Source organism: Ruditapes philippinarum, unplaced genomic scaffold (genome assembly GCF_026571515.1).
Source record: "Ruditapes philippinarum isolate M1 unplaced genomic scaffold, ASM2657151v2 ctg5710_1_1_1_1, whole genome shotgun sequence".
NCBI lineage: Eukaryota > Metazoa > Mollusca > Bivalvia > Venerida > Veneridae > Ruditapes > Ruditapes philippinarum.
Genome location: NW_026866624.1, coordinates 11,430 through 33,938, shown reverse-complemented (window position 1 = coordinate 33,938; position 22,509 = coordinate 11,430). Strand labels below are relative to the sequence as shown.

At 30.9% G+C, this 22,509-nt stretch overlaps 1 protein-coding gene across 2 annotated transcripts; it reads left to right on the top strand.

Annotated features, from left to right (window-relative positions):
• Window positions 1–291: 291 nt before the first annotated feature.
• Window positions 292–18,258, top strand: LOC132733101 (visual system homeobox 2-like). 2 transcript variants are annotated; one of them, XM_060719697.1, is made up of 5 exons: window positions 292–1,008; window positions 7,571–7,664; window positions 16,196–16,319; window positions 17,039–17,219; window positions 17,730–17,867. In XM_060719697.1, exons 1-5 carry the CDS (start codon window positions 588–590, stop codon window positions 17,732–17,734), a joined length of 825 nt encoding a protein of 274 aa, XP_060575680.1. In that variant the 5' UTR covers window positions 292–587; the 3' UTR covers window positions 17,735–17,867. The 2 variants fall into 2 exon arrangements, with proteins under 2 accessions (XP_060575680.1, XP_060575679.1); XM_060719696.1 differs by having other exon boundaries at window positions 295–1,008; window positions 17,753–18,258.
• The last annotated feature ends 4,251 nt before the right edge of the window (window positions 18,259–22,509 follow it).

Genomic DNA, 22,509 nt, shown 5'->3' with positions numbered 1-22,509 from the left:
CCACGAACATAAAATGACACGGTACTCTTTTGACTTCCATCCAAACTTTCTAACATTGTATTCCATGTTAACAAGAAAATAAACGATCTCGCATCGGTTTGCTACCAACAGACAATTATTGATCCGTATCTGTAAGAGGCTGGCTGAAAGTTACTGTAGCTAATCGTAAAGCGCCCTGAGGATGCGGATTCATTGGCTTATTTGTTTGATTGACGCAGCGGAGTCACATGAACAAATCAGGAAGAATGTTCCTTATTGAATGGTGTGAATCGGTAATCTTTATATAAAACCTCGTATTGGTAATTTGTCAGACAGTGATACTGTATTTAAGCAATTAAGGAATTAATCTGAAACTTCAGAAAAAAAGAGGAAACGATTACTGTAGTAATCAAGTAACATTGCGTCGTTTTATTAATTGTAATTATTAAACGGTTTAATTAAAACGAAGGTGCGAACGTTAAAAGTGTATTAGTTTTGCAAAACCGATGAAACATTTGCACGGATTTACAAGATATTAAAGTAAATGAGGAGGCTTAAATGAATAAGTTTTTATGTTATTTTAATAATCTGTTACATTGACATTTAACATGAATTTTCCTGCAAGTCCACATGCTTTTACAGCACTAGGTGTTGGTGCCGGTACAACAGCGGCCCTTGGTCTGCACGCACCTACTCTACCATTATCACTTCCGCAACGAAATCCATTCGCGATTCAGGAACTGCTGGGTTTGAGCTCCCAGAGTTCGGAACGATGCAGACCACCTGTGCCAACATCGTCAGACTCCTTTTTGTCGGCATCGGCATTTCTTGCCTCTTCATTTTCACCTCCTTTATCAGTGACTTCGGTAGCAACTGGACTTAACCCTTCTGCTTTTCCTTATATGGCATGGAAGTCTAGTTTTATGAATGCATTGAATAATTCCGCACAAGGACTTTTAAACTTTGGACCTGCTGTTCCGCCGTCAACGCCACCAAGTTCTGTTCTCTGCAAGTCGGATTTCAAATCAGGTATATATAAAAGATTGAAATAAATCTAAACATTTAATTGATTGTATACATGAATGATCTATGCCCATATGCTGTTTTAAATATGTATATGAATGTATAACGAAACATTGTAAAAATCATTAAGAAAACGAGTATGCTAGTTGTACATACAGCCAAAGGTTGGAAATTAAAGATCTTTATCAAATGAATGTCAGTTAAAAAAACGGCGTCTTCTTTCGATAAAGAAGTAATGTCTTGCCCTGTAATGTAATATTCAATTAATTATGTTTTACTGATTTTCTATCTGATATATGAACATACAAAGGTTATAAAAAGTTATTTGATCAAAGTTTTCATTTCAAAGCTAAAAAGATGCATAAACAATTACCGTATATAATTTTTTAATTTTCTTGTTTAGGCCAGTCGTGTTTCATCGGTTTATTTTTTTAATTTTGCATCATTATATATCCTAGGACAAACAATAAACACGTTATATTTTCTGTATGAAAATAAATATATGATATTACATGGTTGTCATTACGCATGACTTCCATTTAAATATTCTTGGAAATACAGGGTAGCTTTATAACATGTTTTGGGAGGGAGAGATAAATGTAAGTTAACACGAAACTACAACTGATTATTATAAACCCAGAAAAAACCGAACACTAACATCTTCACCTCATTGGTCATTTATATATTAAGCGTATCCGATATAAAGAATTAATTAAAAGTAAATTTCAAACAAGCGGCATCTTATTTTTTCGTATGGTTGTAAACGACAAATTATAGACTTAAAACCTAAAATATTTACTGAAGAAAAAAAGAGACTTTTAAACTAATAACAGCAGACCATAACACATAAATCTTAATGATTTAAACTATGGTAAATCAAATTTATTTTTATTGTTTTGCCTTGAAAAAAAATACAAATATTCAAATAATGATCAAATATTTGATTTATAGAATATCATAATTCACAATTATTCTTCATAATTCACTGCCAAAAGTTGTCATTGACTATTAGTGATTCTTTTAGCAAATGAACGTATGAGGCGTTAACCAAGAACGACTAACTCGACAGTAGGAGTAAAATTAGGTAGTTTTACAAATTTCATTCATCTCTGTAAACCGCTTGATTAAGTAATAATTAAAATCAGATTCTGTTAATCCCTGCTTTAAGTAGTATTTCTATTAGTGTTTAATCTATTCATAACTTGAAGACTCTCTTTTTCGTAAGACTGCTATCCATAATTTTTATTTTGCTTCGATAAATATGACAATTGTTACCTTATTTTTGCAGTATTCATAAACAATTATTTATGAGATCATGGGATATCTTATTTTAAATAAATTCAAAGTTACGTCTTTAGAAGCTGCGGCATGAAAGCTGGATTCTTGTGTTAATGTAACACCATCAGAAGTTTTTGCACTTTCTCTACTTTATATTTACAATGAGAACGTGCAACAATATACAATCATATACAGAGTAATGCTATAGCAAATCAAAGTGACATTATGCTCATTTTTTTCATTGTCAAGTTGTATTGAATTAACTATATATTTCAAAAGATTGACTTTTACAATTTTGAGTGACCAACAATTGATATTGCAAAAAAAATTTATTTTGCTTAAAATATAAAAAAGAATTCCCCACTCTTTTTACAAATTGAACGTTACAGGAAAATTCCGATTGATATTTACAGAATTTTCCTTGGAGCACGTGAAATATTTATTGTTTATATGAAGTAAATCATAAAATTGAAAGGGATTATGGCATAATGTAAACTTATTTTGACTTTCACCAGTTAATTCACTGTATATTCTTGGATGGGCATATACTTAAGACTAAAAAAAGCTGGTATTTATATCTTCTATTGTTAAATTTTCATTCTTGTTCACTTAATGCATTTTACTTTAGAAATAAAATTTTTGCCTTAATCGTCGTAGAAGCCGATGCGTTTATTCAGTATGTATGCACAATGTGTCGCATTTGGTACGAAACCGCGCAAACCGTGAAACAGCGGAACGGCTCCCGTGAGCAGCACAGTATTTCCCATATTCTTATATATATCTAGTAATTGTTTTCTGTTAAGAAATGCCCTTATCAGCAAGTTAAATCAAATTGTCTAGTGTTTTGAATGATAATGGTAAATCATAAAGAATCTATTTGAAAAAAAAAACTATAAACAATTCATTTTTTCATATAATTTTCTGACGTTCAATATTACCCTAATGAAAGATATATAGATATGTATAAAACCAATTATCATCTATGATCATTATCGTTTATTTCATTTTATAGCAAATAATTAGAAATAGAATATAATTATAAACAATCGCTTGAATTAATTGAAAAAAAAATTCGTTTTTTTGTTGTTTTACTAAATATGAAAATGCTTCTTAATTTCATGAATCCTCAGTGACATTTTGCCGAATTTGTCTGAGTGAAATACCCGTAAAAGTAAAAGTACCTATTCAAGACTTTAAATTTGATTCATTACACATTTTTTTCTGATGTCTGACGAAGACAAGGGTGCACTACTTAAAACATTTTAATCAAGAGTTATAACAAAGGTACACAAGAGACAACAGAAATATCATCACATTTGATCTCATCGTGAGAATATTAATGGTGTTTAACGTATTTAGTGATTTGAACTACTGTCCATATGTCCTATAACGTCATGGCTGATTAAACATGATTGATGGACCCTGCAGGTCATGTTAGGTAAAATACCGTAGTTGTCTTTCATAATGTCATGCTCTTTATTCAGATGATTACTCTTATACAGCGACAGATTATAACCTTGTCTACCTGTTGTGATGATAAACGATAAACCATTATACTGTTTTTACATTCGCAACACCTCGTCCATTGCCCATATTTAAATCTAATTTACCTAAACATAACGGGAACGGCCAAAAAATGCAGTCGGTGAAAGTTTTACCTGACCGCAAAAATAAAATATTTCACTAATCCACGAAGTATAAGACATAAGTTTGGATAATCATATTGTAAATGTTTTGTACGTATAATATACATGTATTCATGTGAACAAAAGGAGTTACATCTGTACGGGTTGGATGTAAGTCAAAACATTATTCTGGATGTCTCTGCTTAGAATGAGAAAGTCTTGATTTTAGGTAATTTAATAAATGTAAAGATTAATGAAATAGCCGTAGTGATAATGATAAAGTTATTTGTTAAGTAAATGGATAAGAATGGTGCAAAAGACGTTTAATCTCATTATATTTTATATGTACATCTATAATTCTTTATACATATTAAGTATTATGAGCGCCAGAGAGGGAACTATTACATTGTATCAGACCGCTAAATTTTAAAGATGCATAACCGTGTAAAAAACCCAGCTGGTTGTAAAACTGCTGATAGTTTTCGATTGTCAGAGTGTATTACGTGTTAATTAAAACATTGTATCAAGCAATATAATATCATCTTTCCTGTAGACAATACTCGTGCAAGAATAAAATTGCTGTATACCTTTTAAAATAGTACACACCGTTCTTCCTAGCATTAGAGGTTGGCCCGGCTGATTCAAAGCAAGGAACGGACCTCAGTCTTCAAATCTGGTCCTTATAATTTTTGTGAACTAATAAGTCGGTCTTAATGGGTGTGTAATTTTTCTTTAAACGAACGAAAACTTAACAAAATTTAATGATAGTATTGTATGGCACCATATATTTGCATCTCTTTCAAATGGTAATGATATCTATTGATAGTTGAAATAATTGTTAATAATACGAAATGTCTTATGAAAGCTACATTTTCTGCTGATTCTAAACTGTACGCCAGTTTGATGTCTGATTTACCTATCTTAAAAAATTGAACAGAAGAAAAGAATTGTATGTTATGATATAATATTTTATTTATATTTTTATGGTAAAATAATAGTTTCACTTGCCCCTCGCCGCTGTGGGTTCGAATCTCGACCGGGACTTTGGATTCTTTCATGTGAGGTAGCTATTCAGCTAGCTTACGGAACGTCGGTTGTTCTACTCAGGTGCCCGTTCGTGCCTGAAATAATGCACGGAAGGGCACCTGAGGTCTTCCTCCACCAGTAAAGCTGGAACATCACCGAATGACATATACTGTGTCGGTGAGACGTAAAACCCCAAAACAAAAAAATAGTTGTATTTCTTTCAAAATCTACATTTATTGGTGATGTCATACTAAAAATTTAATCAAATATGAACTGGCGTATAAATAATGTATTCTTTAACAAAAGTCATTTTGAAAAAAAAGAAAAAGAAGAAAAAAGATTTACTTTTCGTTAATAACGTCAACAAATCGATGTATTTCTCAAATAAGTTTCTATATTTCTCTGATATAGCATATCAATCCATCTACTTTTAACGTGAGCCAATTTACTATAATTTCATGATGATAATAAACCACGCTAATCTTTCAGTTTCAACATGATTTAAGCTAATTGGCTTAAGCTAACATGAAATATAAATTACCGATATCATCATACTAAATCAATCAAATTTTCAGCGTAAATTAGGTTCCATGTAACGAAGAGTAAAAACTAGCAAAATATCTTGATAATTAGCGACAAGACTCGCTTTACGTTATGAACGCAGCGGAACGCGCATCTCGTCTGCTCATTGTCGTAAAGTATTCTTGCGTAGTTTTTGTTTGTCATTCATCAAACATGTTCATCTGACTTGCTCTTTTTGCAATGAATCAACCCATTATCTTCTTATGTCATCTTTAATTTGTTTGATGTAGAATATGTAGCTGCTCCTCGGAATATCATCGGAATAAAAAAGAGAGCAAAAAACAAGCAATAATTTCATTAACGTAAAGTTCCTACATATTAAGAAAACATGGAGCATCAGGTAGGGAAGATATGAATCAGTTAATCTACTATTGTAATTAGCGAAGAAATTGGCTTTTACACGAAGCCAATAAGTAATATATTCATTCTTGTCTCAACAGACATTTTAATTAGTTTTATAAAAAGTCCAGCACTGCAAAGTATATGCTTTGCAGCTCTTTTTCTCTTCAGTCTTTAATTATCTTGCTCCACTTCTTCATAGAATCGATCTATTTTATAAGAAATGTAAAATATATAGATCGAATCTACTTGAAATAGAAAACATATCAATAAGTTAAAAGATTAGTTAATTCTAAAACTTAAGATAATAGGAAAGTATGTGGTAGCTATTGCACCGAAAGTCTCGTCAAGCAATATCCTAGGAATCATACAGAAAATAATTAGATCTAAATTGTAAATGTAAAACAATTGCATGACTTTAAAGTCACAATAGTAGAATAGAACTGCTGTGCGTAGTGCACCCTTGTGGTGAACATATCATATAGATCTGAAGTAAAGTAAGTAAAAATATTAAATAATCATTAAATGTTCTTATAAGATTACTGATAAAAGTATGTGATTCACACCAAACAATCTTGAAAGGAATGAAAAATAATTACAGCCAATAATTATGTCAGTGTTTCAGATAAGATTTTAAATATTACCTTGGCTAAGGCATTGTAGAAGTCCATCTTCATGGCACAAGAGATGTTGGCATATTTTTGGCATATAAAGAAGAATTTTTTTTTGGAAAAAATAAAATAAAATTACATTGATATTGTGATAACAATAAATGATAAAGAATAATGAAGAAGGGAATCTCATTTAAATTTGTGTTTCATTGAATATATTAGATTTTTTAAGACTTTAGTTATTGACAATTAATTGTATGAAATATTTCTCATGGTAAGACACTTACATGTCCCGTTCTACAGAACATTTATTAACATTTGAAATACATACACTCATTCGGATACACAAATTTATATTTTAAATGATATTACTTAAGATATTAAAGTAACGTCTATCAGAAACACATACATGTACATGTATATCGTTAAGTCCTATGATCTTTCAGTATCGGAGTCACCGTCACATAACGCTCGTATAAAATATATTGTACAGAACGACATAGAAATGTGAACCATTTATACTTTAAAATAGAATAGAACAGAATATAATTTTATTTTGTCTTGTACATGGTATATTATCATACATAATGTGATAATACATTGATCAAAATATATAAACATTAAACAATACATTTTCAATACTTATTTAAGTATTCATTTGCATAGGCACCATCATACAAATTGTTATACGTTACATCATTTGTCTTCTTATAATCAAATTCACAATTTAAACCTGTCTTTTTATTCTTACAATACAAGAAGGTCTACGGTCTATTTAACGGCGACAAAATAGAAGTAACCTTAATATATTACAACATGTAGTTATGTAACTTTCAGCAGTGAAATAATGCAGTTATTGCAAGTATAGTTTCATAGTATAATTTCAAGTTTCATATATATTGTTTCAGGTTGAGATGCTAGTTTCATCAGTTGAATATTTTGTTTCAGTTTTATCAGTTTTACATAATTATATTGTTTCAGGATTAGACGCTAGTTTCATCAAATGAATATCTTGTTTTAGTTTCAACAGTTTTACATTATATTGTTTCAAGATCATCATTTGAATAGCTTGTTTCAGTTTCATTAGTTTTACATATATCGTTACAGGATTAGACGCTAGTTTCAGTAGTGACAAAAGTTCAGATTCCATAGAGACAGGATCTATAAACGGCAAGAAAAAGAAGAAAAAGAGGCGTCATAGGTAAGCTTATTACAATTAAGTTGTAGGGGCATATTTTTGTTTGTTAGCGAAATAATTTACCTCTCGGGATATTGTTTCTCCAAAAGTTAGTTTGTTAGCGAAATTATTTATTTCTTGGGACATTGATTCTCCAGAAAGGTTAGTTTGTTAGCTTTAGGGGACACGGTTTCTCCAAAAATTTAGTTTCTTTGCGAAATAATTTATTTCTGGGGATATGGATGGTTTCTTCAAAAAGTTAGTTTGTTAGCGAAATAATTAAATTCTGGGGATATGATTTCTCGAATATATTTTGGTTGTAGTTGTGGTTGTTTCATTCATATCAAGTAAAAGCTTAATAAAAACTGGGATAATCTTATAACCCTGCATAGAAACTTTATTTTACATTTACACTGATTTTTACAACATAAAATGAAACTGTATTACATAACGTCATAATTTCAATGCATGAAAGTAAAGCCTTATTATATAATGTTAAAACTTCATTATATAAATAGAGGACTTGCATGAGTTTTTTTTTCATATTGAATTTATTAAACTTCATTAAATGTGTTGAATTTAAGAGATAAAATACAAGGATGTGCCGAGTATTTTATCACGTTTGATTCAACAAATTTAATTAGGTAAGCATGCTCAGTCATCTTCAACACTGTCTGCTAGGACAGTAAGGACATGGTTTTTCATAATAGTTAGTTTGCAAAATGGATAAATATTTTGTTATATGTACTTCGCATCTCCGACAAAGTATTTTTTGCCCAGGTTTTAATTTTTCAACAAATTAAATCTCATTGATTTATCTTATGTGCACTTTTTATTAAATAAATTTTACACATATTATATAATGGTAGGGTCAAGTTAAATAAAAAAAAAGAACAATCCATTTTCAAACATTAAAAAGATCTTTTCTTTTTATGTCTTAAATATTACCAACATCAGACATAGAAACACAGTTCGTTTATAATTTCCATGTTTCACACCAAGGAGGCATACTGTTCGTTTATACACAGGTTAACAGTTCGTTTATAAGTGTCATAAACCACAAAGTTCCATGTATCCGCCCAGATACACAGTACGTTTTTAAGTCTCATGTATCACATGTATACATGTACAAAGTTCTTTCATAAACTCCAAACCAATGTATACAGTTCGTTTAAAAGATATTACACTCAGGGAGAAAGTTCGTGTTTTAAGGTCCATGTATCACACACAGGAACACAGTTCGTTCATAAGCTTCATACCAAGATAAATAGCTCCTTTATAAGTTCTGTCTTAAAGCCATGTATCACACCGAGGTACAAAATTCATTTATATGTTCGATACATCACACCCACGTTTACCATTTGTTTTTTTAAGTTCCATGTATCTTTTCTTGTTGCCATGTATCACAACACGGCACAAAATTCAAGTATAAGTACGCTGCATCACACCAAGTTATACTGTTCGTTTATAAGTTTTATACACATGTATACAGTTCGTTTATAAGTGTCATGTTTCACAACCATGAACACAGTTCATTTGTAACTATCATGTTATGTATTGCACATACTCAGGTACACAGTTCGTGGTCACACCTATGTATTGTTTGATTTTATTAACCTGTCAATTGCATACTGAGCACACAATATATTAATCTTCGATAAATGTTCGGTAAATTTCGTGAGATGTGAGTAGTAAGATGTGATTAAATTCAATTTTAAACAAAATCATTACACTGACCATTATAGCGCAATAGGGTAAACTGCAGTTTTATAATTTCTAAATGTCCTACGTGTTGTAAGATCGAGACCACATATGTCCACATTTTTTCTTATTTATAACTATTTTCAACATTATTGAAACTATGATGTTTTATGTTGTCTCTTTTGTTTTTTTATGCCCCCACAAAGTGTGGAGCATATAGCGTTGCACTTGTCCGTCCGTCCGTACGTCTGTCCGTACGTCCCGAAATCTTGTGAACGCAACTCCTCTTAAACCGGATGGCAGACTTTGCTTAAACTTCCAGGGATGAACAACCTTAATGTGTAGATAGAAGTAAAAGGAAGGAACTTTTGCTGCAACCAAATTTAACAGAATTATGGCCCTTTGTTGATTTTTTCACTATATACCATATAGAAATTTTGTGAACGCAACTCCTCTTAAACCGGATGGCAGATTTTGTTTAAACTTCCATACAGATATCCATGCTCTTGTTTACGAGCTCATCTGGACAGTGGGGGCATCCGTGTCCTTTGGACACAGTTCTAGTTTTAATATGTTTTGCACTTATTTTGGTAAAGACTATACTCTTTTTTAAATAACATAGTTTAAGAATTCATATTTAAAAAATTCATTCAGATTAAAATCAAATAATGTCATTTACAGTGCCGTAAAATGCAATACAAAACGAGACAAATCAGTGTTTCTAAATTGTATTATATCCGTGTAGACAACTTTGCAAGCACTTGGCCATTTTCATTAAAATAAAGTTAAAGAATGAAAAGGTCCAAAAAAATGACAATAGTAGGGATCGAACCACTGACCTCTCATATATGAGGTAATCACTTAATCGACTGTGCTATTGCGGATGAGATGAGAACATACACATTACGTTAGGTTGATTTTTTCTAACACTCCATATTAATTCTCGTAAACTATACGGACAGAACCGAAGTGGAATCGAATATTTAAATAAGTGCTATAATGTATTCATAATTGACAGGTCAATAAAATCAGACTATACACAGTTGGTTTATAAGTGTCATCTGAGCTTGATCTCTTTTGACATTATGCTATGCTTATTCATCACGGAATCTTTCTCAAAATAGGAGAGTAGAAGCTTTGTAAGAATTATTTCACCTTATGCTACAAAAATACAATATTTTAAGTGAGATTGTACTTTACGTTGACATGTTAGAAAAAAGACCTTATGTGATGCACAAATTAAGACAAATAATTATTTTTTTAGTAGGATTCACATTTATTGCCTGACTGATATTGTCATCGCCTGCTTTCACACAAAAAGTAATAACATGAAATGAGCATTTTATTTGCTTCAAATTAATTTTAGATCTATATTTTAATTTCAAAGTCAGCCATGTTACTGCTGCAGTTGCGCCACGTTGTTGGGAACAATGCAATTAACGGCACATTTTAACAGAAAACAAGACGCAAAAAATAAAATTAATTAAATAAAAAAACAATTGGCTTAGAAAATGTAAATGTCATATGACGATTTTCAAGGCTAAATTTGGAGATATCGAGATGACATTCAAGGAATTATTGAAGGAACGCTAGGTAGAACCAATGGCCTAATTCAAAGCAAACTTATAACAACGAGTCAGAGATGAAAGGTGTGATTGTCTTCAAAAAATGCAGTGTGTTCCTTTGTGGTACTCACTATGTTAAATTCTGAAAAACAATGCTACATAACAATGTTATACCTTTTAATATAACTGCTTGGCAATACTAGTATCTGAGAAAAAAAACTCTTCAATATATGTTTTGGAAAGTGCCTTAAATCTAATATAAATAGTCAAGCATTTCCATTTAATAACATGTCACAAGGAGAAGTCTAAATCATTTTGATAAGCATACAGGACTTCCTGTACTAGTACTTTTTCGATATGTACCCAAATATTCAGTAACATACATCTTGTTAGTGTCAAAGCCCCTTTACACTTGTGACTCTAACGCGTTTTGATTACACACTTTGCAGTGAACTGTATCGAGTTACAATATCGGTAAATTATTTCATCAAGTATTCTATTCAGTTCTATGCAACACTGCAGCCTATTAGACATCTTCATGAATACATATGAGAGTTTTAAAAAGCAGATTTACAGCAATAAAGTGTCCGAAAAATGACCAGCCGTTTATAGCCCATTAACATGAACGACGTGTAAATTATTAATACATTATCGCAAGAGCACGTGGCCAGTTTGTCTTCAATAATTACTAAATTGATGATTCTTTTATTCCTTTTAAAGAGAGGAAAATTATTGTTGAAAATGTAATTTCTATCGACCCTCTGATGTAAAACGGTGTTATCAGGTTTATAAAGTAGTCCGCTGGGAGAAGTTTTCCTAATAATTTCGCTCACGTCCTCGTTGGAAATTTCTAAAATCTCTCGATTAAATACTGACATTATATTTCCCATCGGAAGGCACTAATTAATTGTTTCTAATTCACAACAGTTAGTTTGCCGTCGGCCACCACTGCTAATCATCTTTGATGCGCTGATTTATGTTCCCAATGCGCTTCCGTAATGAAGACTTATTAATAGTGGTAATAGTGTGAAAATCGTGTGATATTTATTAATTTGGTGGTGCTGGTTATTGGCAAGAAACAAAACTTATTTCCTTAGAAATGTCTCATCTGATGATGCTTCAAATATATTTATTACTTTATCAAATTTAGTTTCAGCGAATAGCAATAATAAAAACCCCGACAGTTTATTTGTCATTGCTCAGACAATATCTCTACGCTGATGTGAATTGAATGTTTTGTGTATTTTTACGAACTACGATAGAATTGTGGATGCGGAACATGCACACATTTTTGTCTGGAAGTTAAACGGAACAGAATAGAAACATTTGCGATGCTAAATAAATTTAAGTACAAGCATACATTTAGAAATATCATTTTCATCAAAGTGTACCATTAGATCTAACTTTTTAGCTTTATCTAACAAAAGTCATGAATAATTAACTTTCTACTGCAATTAATTTATTTAGCATAATTTATAGTAAGTACACATGTTGAAAATATGTGCGAGCATTAACAATTCATTTTGAAACAAGAGAAATTTTGTCAGAGAAATTACTTAATGGAAAAATATTATCAATAAAATTTTTAGTTTTCATGGATGCATTTAGTCCGTCATAGAGCAATACCTCGACACGGGCAAGTGCACTCCAAATGTTGATGGACAAGGTGAAATGACCTGGATTTTAAACCATATTGATCAACAGAAATTGATTTATTATCATTGGAGTGTTTATTTGAATTATGATAATTTTTGAGAAAATAAATCTATAATTTTATTACCCTTTTCCCTTATATAAGCGTGTTTCGACGGCTTTTTAACACTGGATAAAGGTAACAATAGATCTGAACATTTACACTCATGTGCTATTTTCATTCAAGACATGTAAGAATGACTTACTGATGTTTTATTGGAATGTCTCATACAGTTCAATACTATAATGATTTATAGAGAGGCAATGGTTTTAATTGAAATGCTAGAAATAAGCTAGGAACAGAACATATAGATGATTTAAAGATACATATGCTGTCGATAAGTATAATAAATTAATTTACCTCATCTTAGTGAACACGGATATATGAAAATCTTAGGGAAACTCGTTGTGTGACGATGGTTTACAGTAGAATTCTATACTTTAACATGTTATGTTAAAATATGTAATGTTAGGAAGAGAGAAATATTGTTGATAAAACATGAAATGTTATATGGTAATCTCAATGTTTTATATGATACAGGAAAGCTAGAATTGCCAAAAAAACAACAACAACAACAACAACAAAAACAACAACAAGAAAACACCACAAACAACAACAAACTTTTTAAGTATATTGAAAAATAGAAATCATGGTTTTACAGACTTAATTAAGAAATATTATTTAACAATTTATAAATGCCAAATTCTTATCAATATAACGTTTTAAATGTGTTAGAAATTGCTAGCTAATTTGTCTTTTTGGTCAGATCTAATTATCTTTATCTAAAATCCATTGTCGGGCAGTCTGAATTCCTATGTGCAACAAATTCAAAAGATAAAGTGTATATTATGGAACCTTCTTGTCATAGGAATATTTATATATAATAATTTTGAAAGTTGTTCAGAATATACTAATGTGTCCGGAGACATCAATATCAATAAAAACAGACAGATACAATATGAACTTTATTTACGATGAGTACATTTTACAGAGTTTTAAGCGAAATAGTAATTATCTATGATATCAAACCAATTTGTTAAAGTGACCTGAAGGTTTTTCATCAGAAGAAAGAAAATTTACCAAATGTCTACTTTAAGTTGATTCCTTACTACAATGCACTACAATATTATATGGTAAAATGATATAGTTGTACATTTAAATAATATAAATTTTGATGACACAGTACAACATAAAAGGGAAGTAAACATAGTGTCTGAGGAAATGATAAATGGAAACTTTAACAACTTGAACAAAGAAACCCAAATATATAATTTTTCTCACTTTTAACATCTTTGTTTTTACTATAACTTGTTTTAATTTTATTACGCATTACATACCGATATGTTTCGATTACAAGATGACCAGTTAAAAGCTCTAAAATCTCACACAAAATGTTAGCAAAATTTGTGTAAACTCAAAACAACAGTAATGGGAACTAAACACATTATCTATTCACATAATGAAGTGATAGTTTTTTTACTGGAACTATCTGGAGACGAACGTTTTGTCCAAAGGCTAATTTAAGCATGCGTTGCGTAGTAATTTGATGACATTTGAAGTCACGTGCTTATGTCTCAGAAGACACCGTTGAGAATTATTAGCTACATTAAACTAATCAGGAGTGGTACCCGTGCATTGATCCCGCGTGCCTTGATGTAGTGATATGTTTCTTTATGAAAATTTCCTTAATGAATTATAAATTGTTTATATCACTTTTATAAATTAGTCAGAGCGATATTTGCCTATGGGGTACGTTTTAATTTCCTATGGTGAAGATAATGTGGTATTAATTAGTTATCTATAAACGTTCATCAGCGATTCCATATATTTTCATATTGAGAACAAAGTTCCTTAGATGTAAAGGTATTGTTTTATAAAATAAGTGTTTGAAACTCAACAGACTAATCAAAACCAAAAGCATGAGTGACTGTCTTCTTTACTTTGAGTTCTAAATTGTAATTCTTTTCGCTACAAGCTATGAAATCTACATGTCTTTGACAAGAAAAATGTATTTCACACGATGAAGATATAAAAAGATCATATATCAATGTTAATGTTGTGATTATAGCCAGCAACAAGGCTTCCTTTGTAATTCTATATGAAAAGATTGTTGAAGATCAATTACTTTTTCTTATTAATATATTGAAATCACACTCTCGTTTCCATATGAAAAATTAGTTTGACAAAGAAAAGAACAACAACAAAAGTACAACTACAATTATTGTAACAATTTCACTGACGGTAAACAGGTCGAATTATGCAGAAATAAAAAGGTGACAAGAATGATAAAGATAACATTAGATTTTTATTTTCAATAAAGTAGACAAATCAATGTAATACTTTATCACAATTCTTGTAAATCACCTTCATTATACTCCATAGGGACTGTAATATACGGCATCAAAGTTTAAACAAACGGCTGTATGCATGTTGTGTTCAAATCTTTGTTATCTGTAACATTATGATTAACCTAATTAGACATATGAAACTAAATAATGGAGCACCTGTGAAAGGCTCGTGCTCTCTGTAAATGGATACTAATTGGTTCAAATTGTGTATAAACTGATGCCAATTGATAACGAATAGTTTTAGAAGACTACTTAGGCATACAAATAAACTGTCTGAAATTTGAGATACTAATAGCTTTTAAACACCATCAATAATTACCTTACAACTAGCCTAGTCCGAATATTTGTAGCAGTACACTAATAGCAGGACCATTATAATCTACACAGAATTTTCTATTTTGTTTTTGTATGAATAAATATTTGTTTTATTTATCATATTCAAAACTTTAAATCGTTTTAGCAGATTTTTTTTTTATAAAAATAAATAGAATTTCAATACGCACCAGACATTACAATGATTAACCCTTCTCTGACTAATTTCTAAATTAGAATTCTCTAACTATCCATTATCAATTGCGTTGATATTGGTTAGTCAACAGTATAGAGCCTAGTCAGTTTGCATGGATGTGTATACTAGAGGCAAACACTACTAGTCCCACCTGGGTACTGTAACGGTTGATAGATATTTTATGTATTAAACATCTTTCATTAGTTATTGTTGATTTTGACAAGTTCTCAACGACCGCTGGATGTCACCAATTTATGATCCACCATTTAGTAAAATCAGTTTAAAAATAAGTTTCTATTTTATATCATAACTTTTTGTACAATAAAATATTTATATAATAACATTGAGCATGTTTCAAAACAACAGTGTCAGTATTAACGTATTCACTCATTGTTGCAACAAAATTCCTGGGATGAGCAATGACATATCAATACAATTAATATAATTGGTCAAAAAATTGACCTTAATCGAAATCTTATCGCGCACAAATATGTAAAACATGATCATTAATGATGCTAGTGTTGCATTTTATCAATTAATGGCACCACTAAATGACAAATACTTTGGCGCCTATTCCAGTATGCTCAACTTTGAAGATGTTTTTGCATTGCTGAATAGCCTTTTTAAGATATTCCCAATTTGTCAATTTATCAAGTATTCTATTAGCTAAAAGGTCGAAAGCCATGTTTTGTTTCAACAGAAGTGCAAACAGTTGTTGATATTTGATCTTTATTTTACAGAACAATATTCACGAGTTTCCAGTTAGAGGAACTTGAAAAGGCATTCAAAGACGCACACTATCCAGATGTTTACGCTCGCGAGGTGCTAGCATTGAAAACTAATTTACCAGAGGATCGCATTCAGGTATGGTATCTATATATGTTTTGAATTCATCATTGTTTTATAGGTGTAAACTGAGAGATGCTCGGGTGGTATAATTGAACTGAATCATTTTATGCTTTAATATGACCTTCAAATTAATTAATCGTCCTGCATTTACAAATTTAGATTGTATTAATGATAAATCAAATCCCTATCCAAATTATCTTTACCTACACACGCTATTGATATGTCATATGGAAAACAATATTAACTAGTTCAAATTTTGTCATGCATAAGAACATTCTGTAGATGATGAAAGGTCTACATGTATCTTTATCCAAATAAATTAGTTTTATTTATTATTAAGAATTGGTAAGCTTACTAGGTGATACGACCAACATGCAGTTTACCTTTGTGCAGCTAGACATGGCTCTGCACTGTTCTAGCTCTGTTTTCATATAATGAAATTATAGTCCCAGAATATGACAGTGGACTGTACTAATTTCATATCAGGACACACCCAGCATAAAAGAAGTTAATGGTTGATTTTATATGATTTTCATAGATATTAGATAGAATAAAATCAGTTAATCTGCTAAGTTATCAAATCTGAAATTTATCAACTAAATACAATACGATATAAAGCTAGAAAATAAGCTATTTTTTTACAATTAAAATCAAAGCATCTTAAATGTCTCAAAGGAATAAAATTACTTGAACAAATACAATCATAAGACGCAATATTTTTGTACATTCTACAGGTATGGTTCCAAAATCGCAGAGCTAAGTGGCGTAAGACGGAGAAAACTTGGGGAAGGTCAAGCATTATGGCGGAATACGGTCTCTATGGTGCTATGGTGCGACATTCCCTTCCGCTCCCAGAAACCATATTGAAAAGTGCTAAAGAAGGAGTGATGGATTCGTGTGCTCCTTGGCTACTGAGTAAGTAGAACTCTGTAGTTGTATTAATATAACTTTAAATTTCTTAAATTAATAAGGTAAAGTGCCATTCAGTAAAGAACCTTTACTCGGCTACTCGTATAGATAGTTAAACCAATATCCGTTTGATTTTCCAGAACGAGTTATATGCAGTTAACTTTAAGTTCTTAAAGCAGCACGCTTCCTAGTTCTTGTGCTTAATTTTTAAACCTTAGTGTTTGTATTGACAACCGCACAAAGAAATAAGGTAAACTTAGAGAGAGGAACATGCAATTCGCATAAATTTCCTAAAATGTGCCAAGAAATGTAGAAACACCCCTAATTTGTTAATGAATGGATAGAAAATTCATGATAAAATGGTATATACAGTAAATGTAGAGCTTTACATTGATTGTGAATAAATATAAATTTTTGTAATAATTATAGTTTGATATTTTGACACTTTGTTCGCCCTTGGATGCGTGCAGCTTTAAAGAATATTATATTGGAGTAAACTACAAAACTTTATTGTAGAGTGATCGCTTGCGTTTTTGCAGGCATGCACAAGAAGTCAATAGAAGCACAATCTACCTTAACGGGGGATGGCAACAACATTGAACCTGAATCTATGGAGAGTCCAGATGAGAGAAAGAATCCATACATGGTCCAGACAGATATTAGATCAGAAAGTATTGCGACGCTGAGAGCAAAAGCTCTAGAACATTGCGCTAGAATAACCCAAAGTGAAAACCATGGTAAAGATTCCTTAGATAAACTAGACGACCAGCAGCACAGTGTTGATGCTGATTCAAAATCTGAACATTCCAAATATAAAAGTTCCTTTGAAGATCCTAGAAATGAAAATGACATTGTTACCGTTGTATAAATTCATTTTACAATTATTTATATTTTGTTACTGTTCATTTGTTAAATGTAGTATGTGCTATTTAGATTTCATATGTTATCATAGTTTTGTATGAAGTCTTATCGTCATTAAAATGCTTTTAGGTTGAAATTGTTATTTGTGTTACACACATATAAACCTTCGTTCGTATTTTTGAATATCTTTTTAAAAACAACAACAACAACAACAACAAATACTTTCTTAAACCAAACTTAACATCACTTAAATAGCAATTCATATATACGATAACAAAATGCAACGGTAGTCTTGTTTGTTGAACAGTCTACATTTCTGAGGCAGCGCCAGTCCTATATCTTTATTAAAGTTTCTTAACTAAATGTCAGTTCATGCGATATGTGCTGAAATAAACATCAATGTGTTCCATATGTTATATTTTACTGTCTTGTATACACGTCATTTGAGAGGAGTCACATGCCAAAAAAATGAGGAGTGACGACATACCTCATGTTTGTGGAATAACATACACTTTTACATTTACAAAATAAACCATTCAAGATTAACAAAAAGCAAATCAAAGATTGAAAATACGAATATATATGTATATAAAGACACTTACCAGTAATTAAAAGTCAATAATTATTTCTTTGGGGTCTTCCGTTCCCTTCGTAACAAATAATTCTATAGCAATACTAAAAGAGACAGGTATTATCAATTTTACACAATTCTGTTAAGACTAAAGTTAATGAAATAGATACTGTACATAACCTACACATTTGTAAATGAAATACAGGAACATTTTTGATTAAGAAAACAAGGAAAAAATTAAGAAGAAAAAGTATCATAGATCTACTCAATACAAATATGAAATAAATAATATGAGTTTGAAAATTGTAGGCGCATGTGGCATTATAGCTGTTTTAATGAAGCTTTCATTATCAGTTAATAGTAAAAAGGGAGACAATTAGGTGGTGACTTTTGTTTTGTAAAATTTCAGTTATACATCTTAGTGAGTCTGCGTCAAATGAAACAAATTTTAAACAAGAAGAATATGCAGGTTTATAGAATTACTTACAGACTTGAAATCAAATTCTAATAGTTCCACTACTGATTCTTTTTTAAATGGCTCGTAAAACTTTTACATTAAACATTATACAGGAGTAAGCTTAACCTCAAAATTTCGCAAAATAAGAGGAAAAATCTTTTTACATAAATTATTTTAGTTCGATTTTTGTTAACCATAGTTGCACATAGATAACGAATACAATTTGTAATTAATCATTAATTACCATTTATCTTAAAAAAGAATTATTAGCAATAAATCGTACACAAAGTCCTGGCCATCTAAAAGTTTATAATTTCACAATGAAATATGTTTGTCTTAACGTATTCAAAGTAAAGTACACAGTAAATCATTAATGGTGTTTAAGAAACGGACAGGAGTAAAGCATGTATACACAATGGTCGTTTGAAAATTTCATCCTAGGAACCTACTACTGTTTTGCTGTTTGAGGCAATATGATGCTGGATATATGTACCTACGTTAGATAAAAAATCTCTCGGAAGCAATGTAACACCTCACTTTGGGGTCCAACGCACTTTGGGGCCCGACCCCGAAGTGCGTTACATACTTAGGGTCCGAACCCCGAGTGCGTAACGCACTTTGAGGTCCAATTTTGACCCCAAAGTGCGTTAAACAGGTACATATGCATTTTTTAACATCAGACAAACGATCGCACTTTGGGGTAAAAAAATTCAATAAATAAAATGCATTTTCATTATGTTTTAAATAATATATTATATCGACGCTAAACAAAAATCAAGGTAAACATGTGCAAAACATGTGCCCTGAATTATGGTAGAATCAATAGGGATTTTAAATGACCTTGATCAGTTAGTGAAGAACTGTCATCAAATAAAGAATTTGTATCAATTAACAAGCTGAAAATAAATTTTTCTCACATTTCCATTTATTCTTAAAGAATGTACACCTTTCGTTTACTCCATTTATTTTAGCTAATTTCATATTCCTGTTCTTTTATATTTACACATTTTATAGAAGTATGATGATTCTTAACAGAAACAAAGATATAAATCCTAGGAAATCTTAATAAGACATTTCATTGAAAAAATGTTCCTGATAATATGTTAAAAGGGTCATTTATTTATCTTGTCTAAATGTGACATTTTAGAACATAGACCAGGTGTAGATGCGGCCTTAAATAGGAGTCTGTACAGACAGTAATCAAAAGTAATCAGTATCATAAACTATTTAAGTAGTCACACATTAAGAGCGGAACTTCATAATAATGTAAAGTTCTCACGTAAAAATAACGTTTTCAAGGCATATTATACTTTAATTAATTTTGGTGTAATCTTTTAGTATCCAAAAAATACTCATGGCCAATAAACTTGCTTTTTGGCAATGAGTACAGTTATAGTGAATAAGTACTTAATATGGAAGTACAATACTATATTGATTACATTTTGCTACTTTTTTGACAAATTATTTCACATTGATAGCTACTTTATTCAGGAAACAAGCATCTTACATTTCTCTGATACCATTATTTAAACATTATAAAATTCATTATTGCCCTTTCTCAAGAAGAATATAAGATTTTCCATTAAAGAAGCCTCTGGCGAACGGTTGTTACGGAGCTTACAGAAAAACTTAAGTTTGTTGATAAGCCTAATAATGTATTTGTAAAAAAATCATTATTTATAATCCGATCGAGAGACTTGATATTTCACCACAAGAACATTTCAATATATTTAGTATATTTATAGTTTGGAAAAAAATATTAACTGCATTTTATTTCATCTCCATCATATTTAAAATGGGGCGCAACATGGCACAAAAGTTATCAAGTTAATGACTGACAGAACAAGATATTTTTCGCAGCATCTTTTAATTTTAGGAATATAATCACAATTCATGTACTGGAGTACTTTGTTCTATGGACACAATTTTCAGATATTTCAAGTGGTAAAATTAACGAAACTTTTATCACTTAAGCATCAATCAAAGTATCGACCGTCATCTTGGACTCTACCTCAAATATTTCAATGTCGCAGATAGGAAATAAGTCAGTACTAAGTTTTTAAGCATAACTCAGTTGACACCTTCAGAACTCTTAAACCCAAAGTGGTTGACATGTAGTACTAGTATATTAACGCACTTTGGGGTCAATTTCTCGATTTTGACCCAAAAGTGCGTTGGACCCTTAAGTGCGATGCAAACAAAGTGTAACGCACTTTGGGGTTGGACCCCAAAGTGCGTTGGACCCCAAAGTGCGGTGTTACAAAGCATAAATCACAACAAAATTACATGAAAATCGAATCTCGTTTTGATTGAGTCTGTACATGAGAGATAATGAAAAGGTGCAAAATCCATCACGCCCCTAGCACTGGCTTGAGTCGTACTCAATTTTCAACACTTAAAAGTACTGGAATCAATGATCTTAACGACCAGAAAAATATAACAACACTGAAGTGAAGTACGGGGCAACCTTTTACACGGCACTTGTGAAGTACAAAAATCTGGATAAAGTGTGATCCCTCGGAAGCATTAAGCATAATTACATAACATGAACATTGCACACTCGGTTTGATTGGATTTAATATTCCACAACCGTCTAGCCTAGTCATGTAATACGTTGAAACAGACTCCTAACCATGTGAAACTGATTACTGACCCTATCCGATCAATTCAAGAAATAGCAACACATTGATGCTAAAATTATGAAGAACAAGATCATCAAGGAAGGGCGGCATTCAATGAACGCACCCCATACTAAATCTGTGGATAATCCGGATGAGAGGAAAAGTGCAGACATGGTTCAAATGAAAGTATTGTATTGGAAAGTGTGAATAAAGGCTCTAGAATATTGTGCCAAAATATAACAAAATATAAAACTTAAAAATCAAAACTCAAAATCGGATTACTAGTATTATAAGTAATTAGAGTTTATTTTAAAATCGTTTAAGTAAGAATGACATTGTCACCGTTGTATAAACTGATGACATACATAAAGCATCTTCTAACTACCTTGATAAGCACACAATGTATACCAACATAATTTTCTTACTATGTTATATTTATCAGTTCTTATCGTACTTGCTATTTTGGCTGGGAAAAACATTTTGTGCGCATTAAAAATATATTTGTTAATAACAAATATAACATGTTATTTTCTTTATGAAACATCGGATATCCTTTTCAAAAAAGTAAGTTCCAATAAGCATTATTTATAAAAATATTACTGAATTTAACATTTCATGTAAATAAAGGGAGATAATTAGAATTTTATTTTCTATAAATTCTGTTAAATTTTCCAATAAAAATGAATGCAGATAATTTATTGATTAAATATAATGTAAAAAAATATTTTCAGTATACATTTAACATATTCTTCGATGTTTGGAAATTGTTTTATTTGCATAATTATA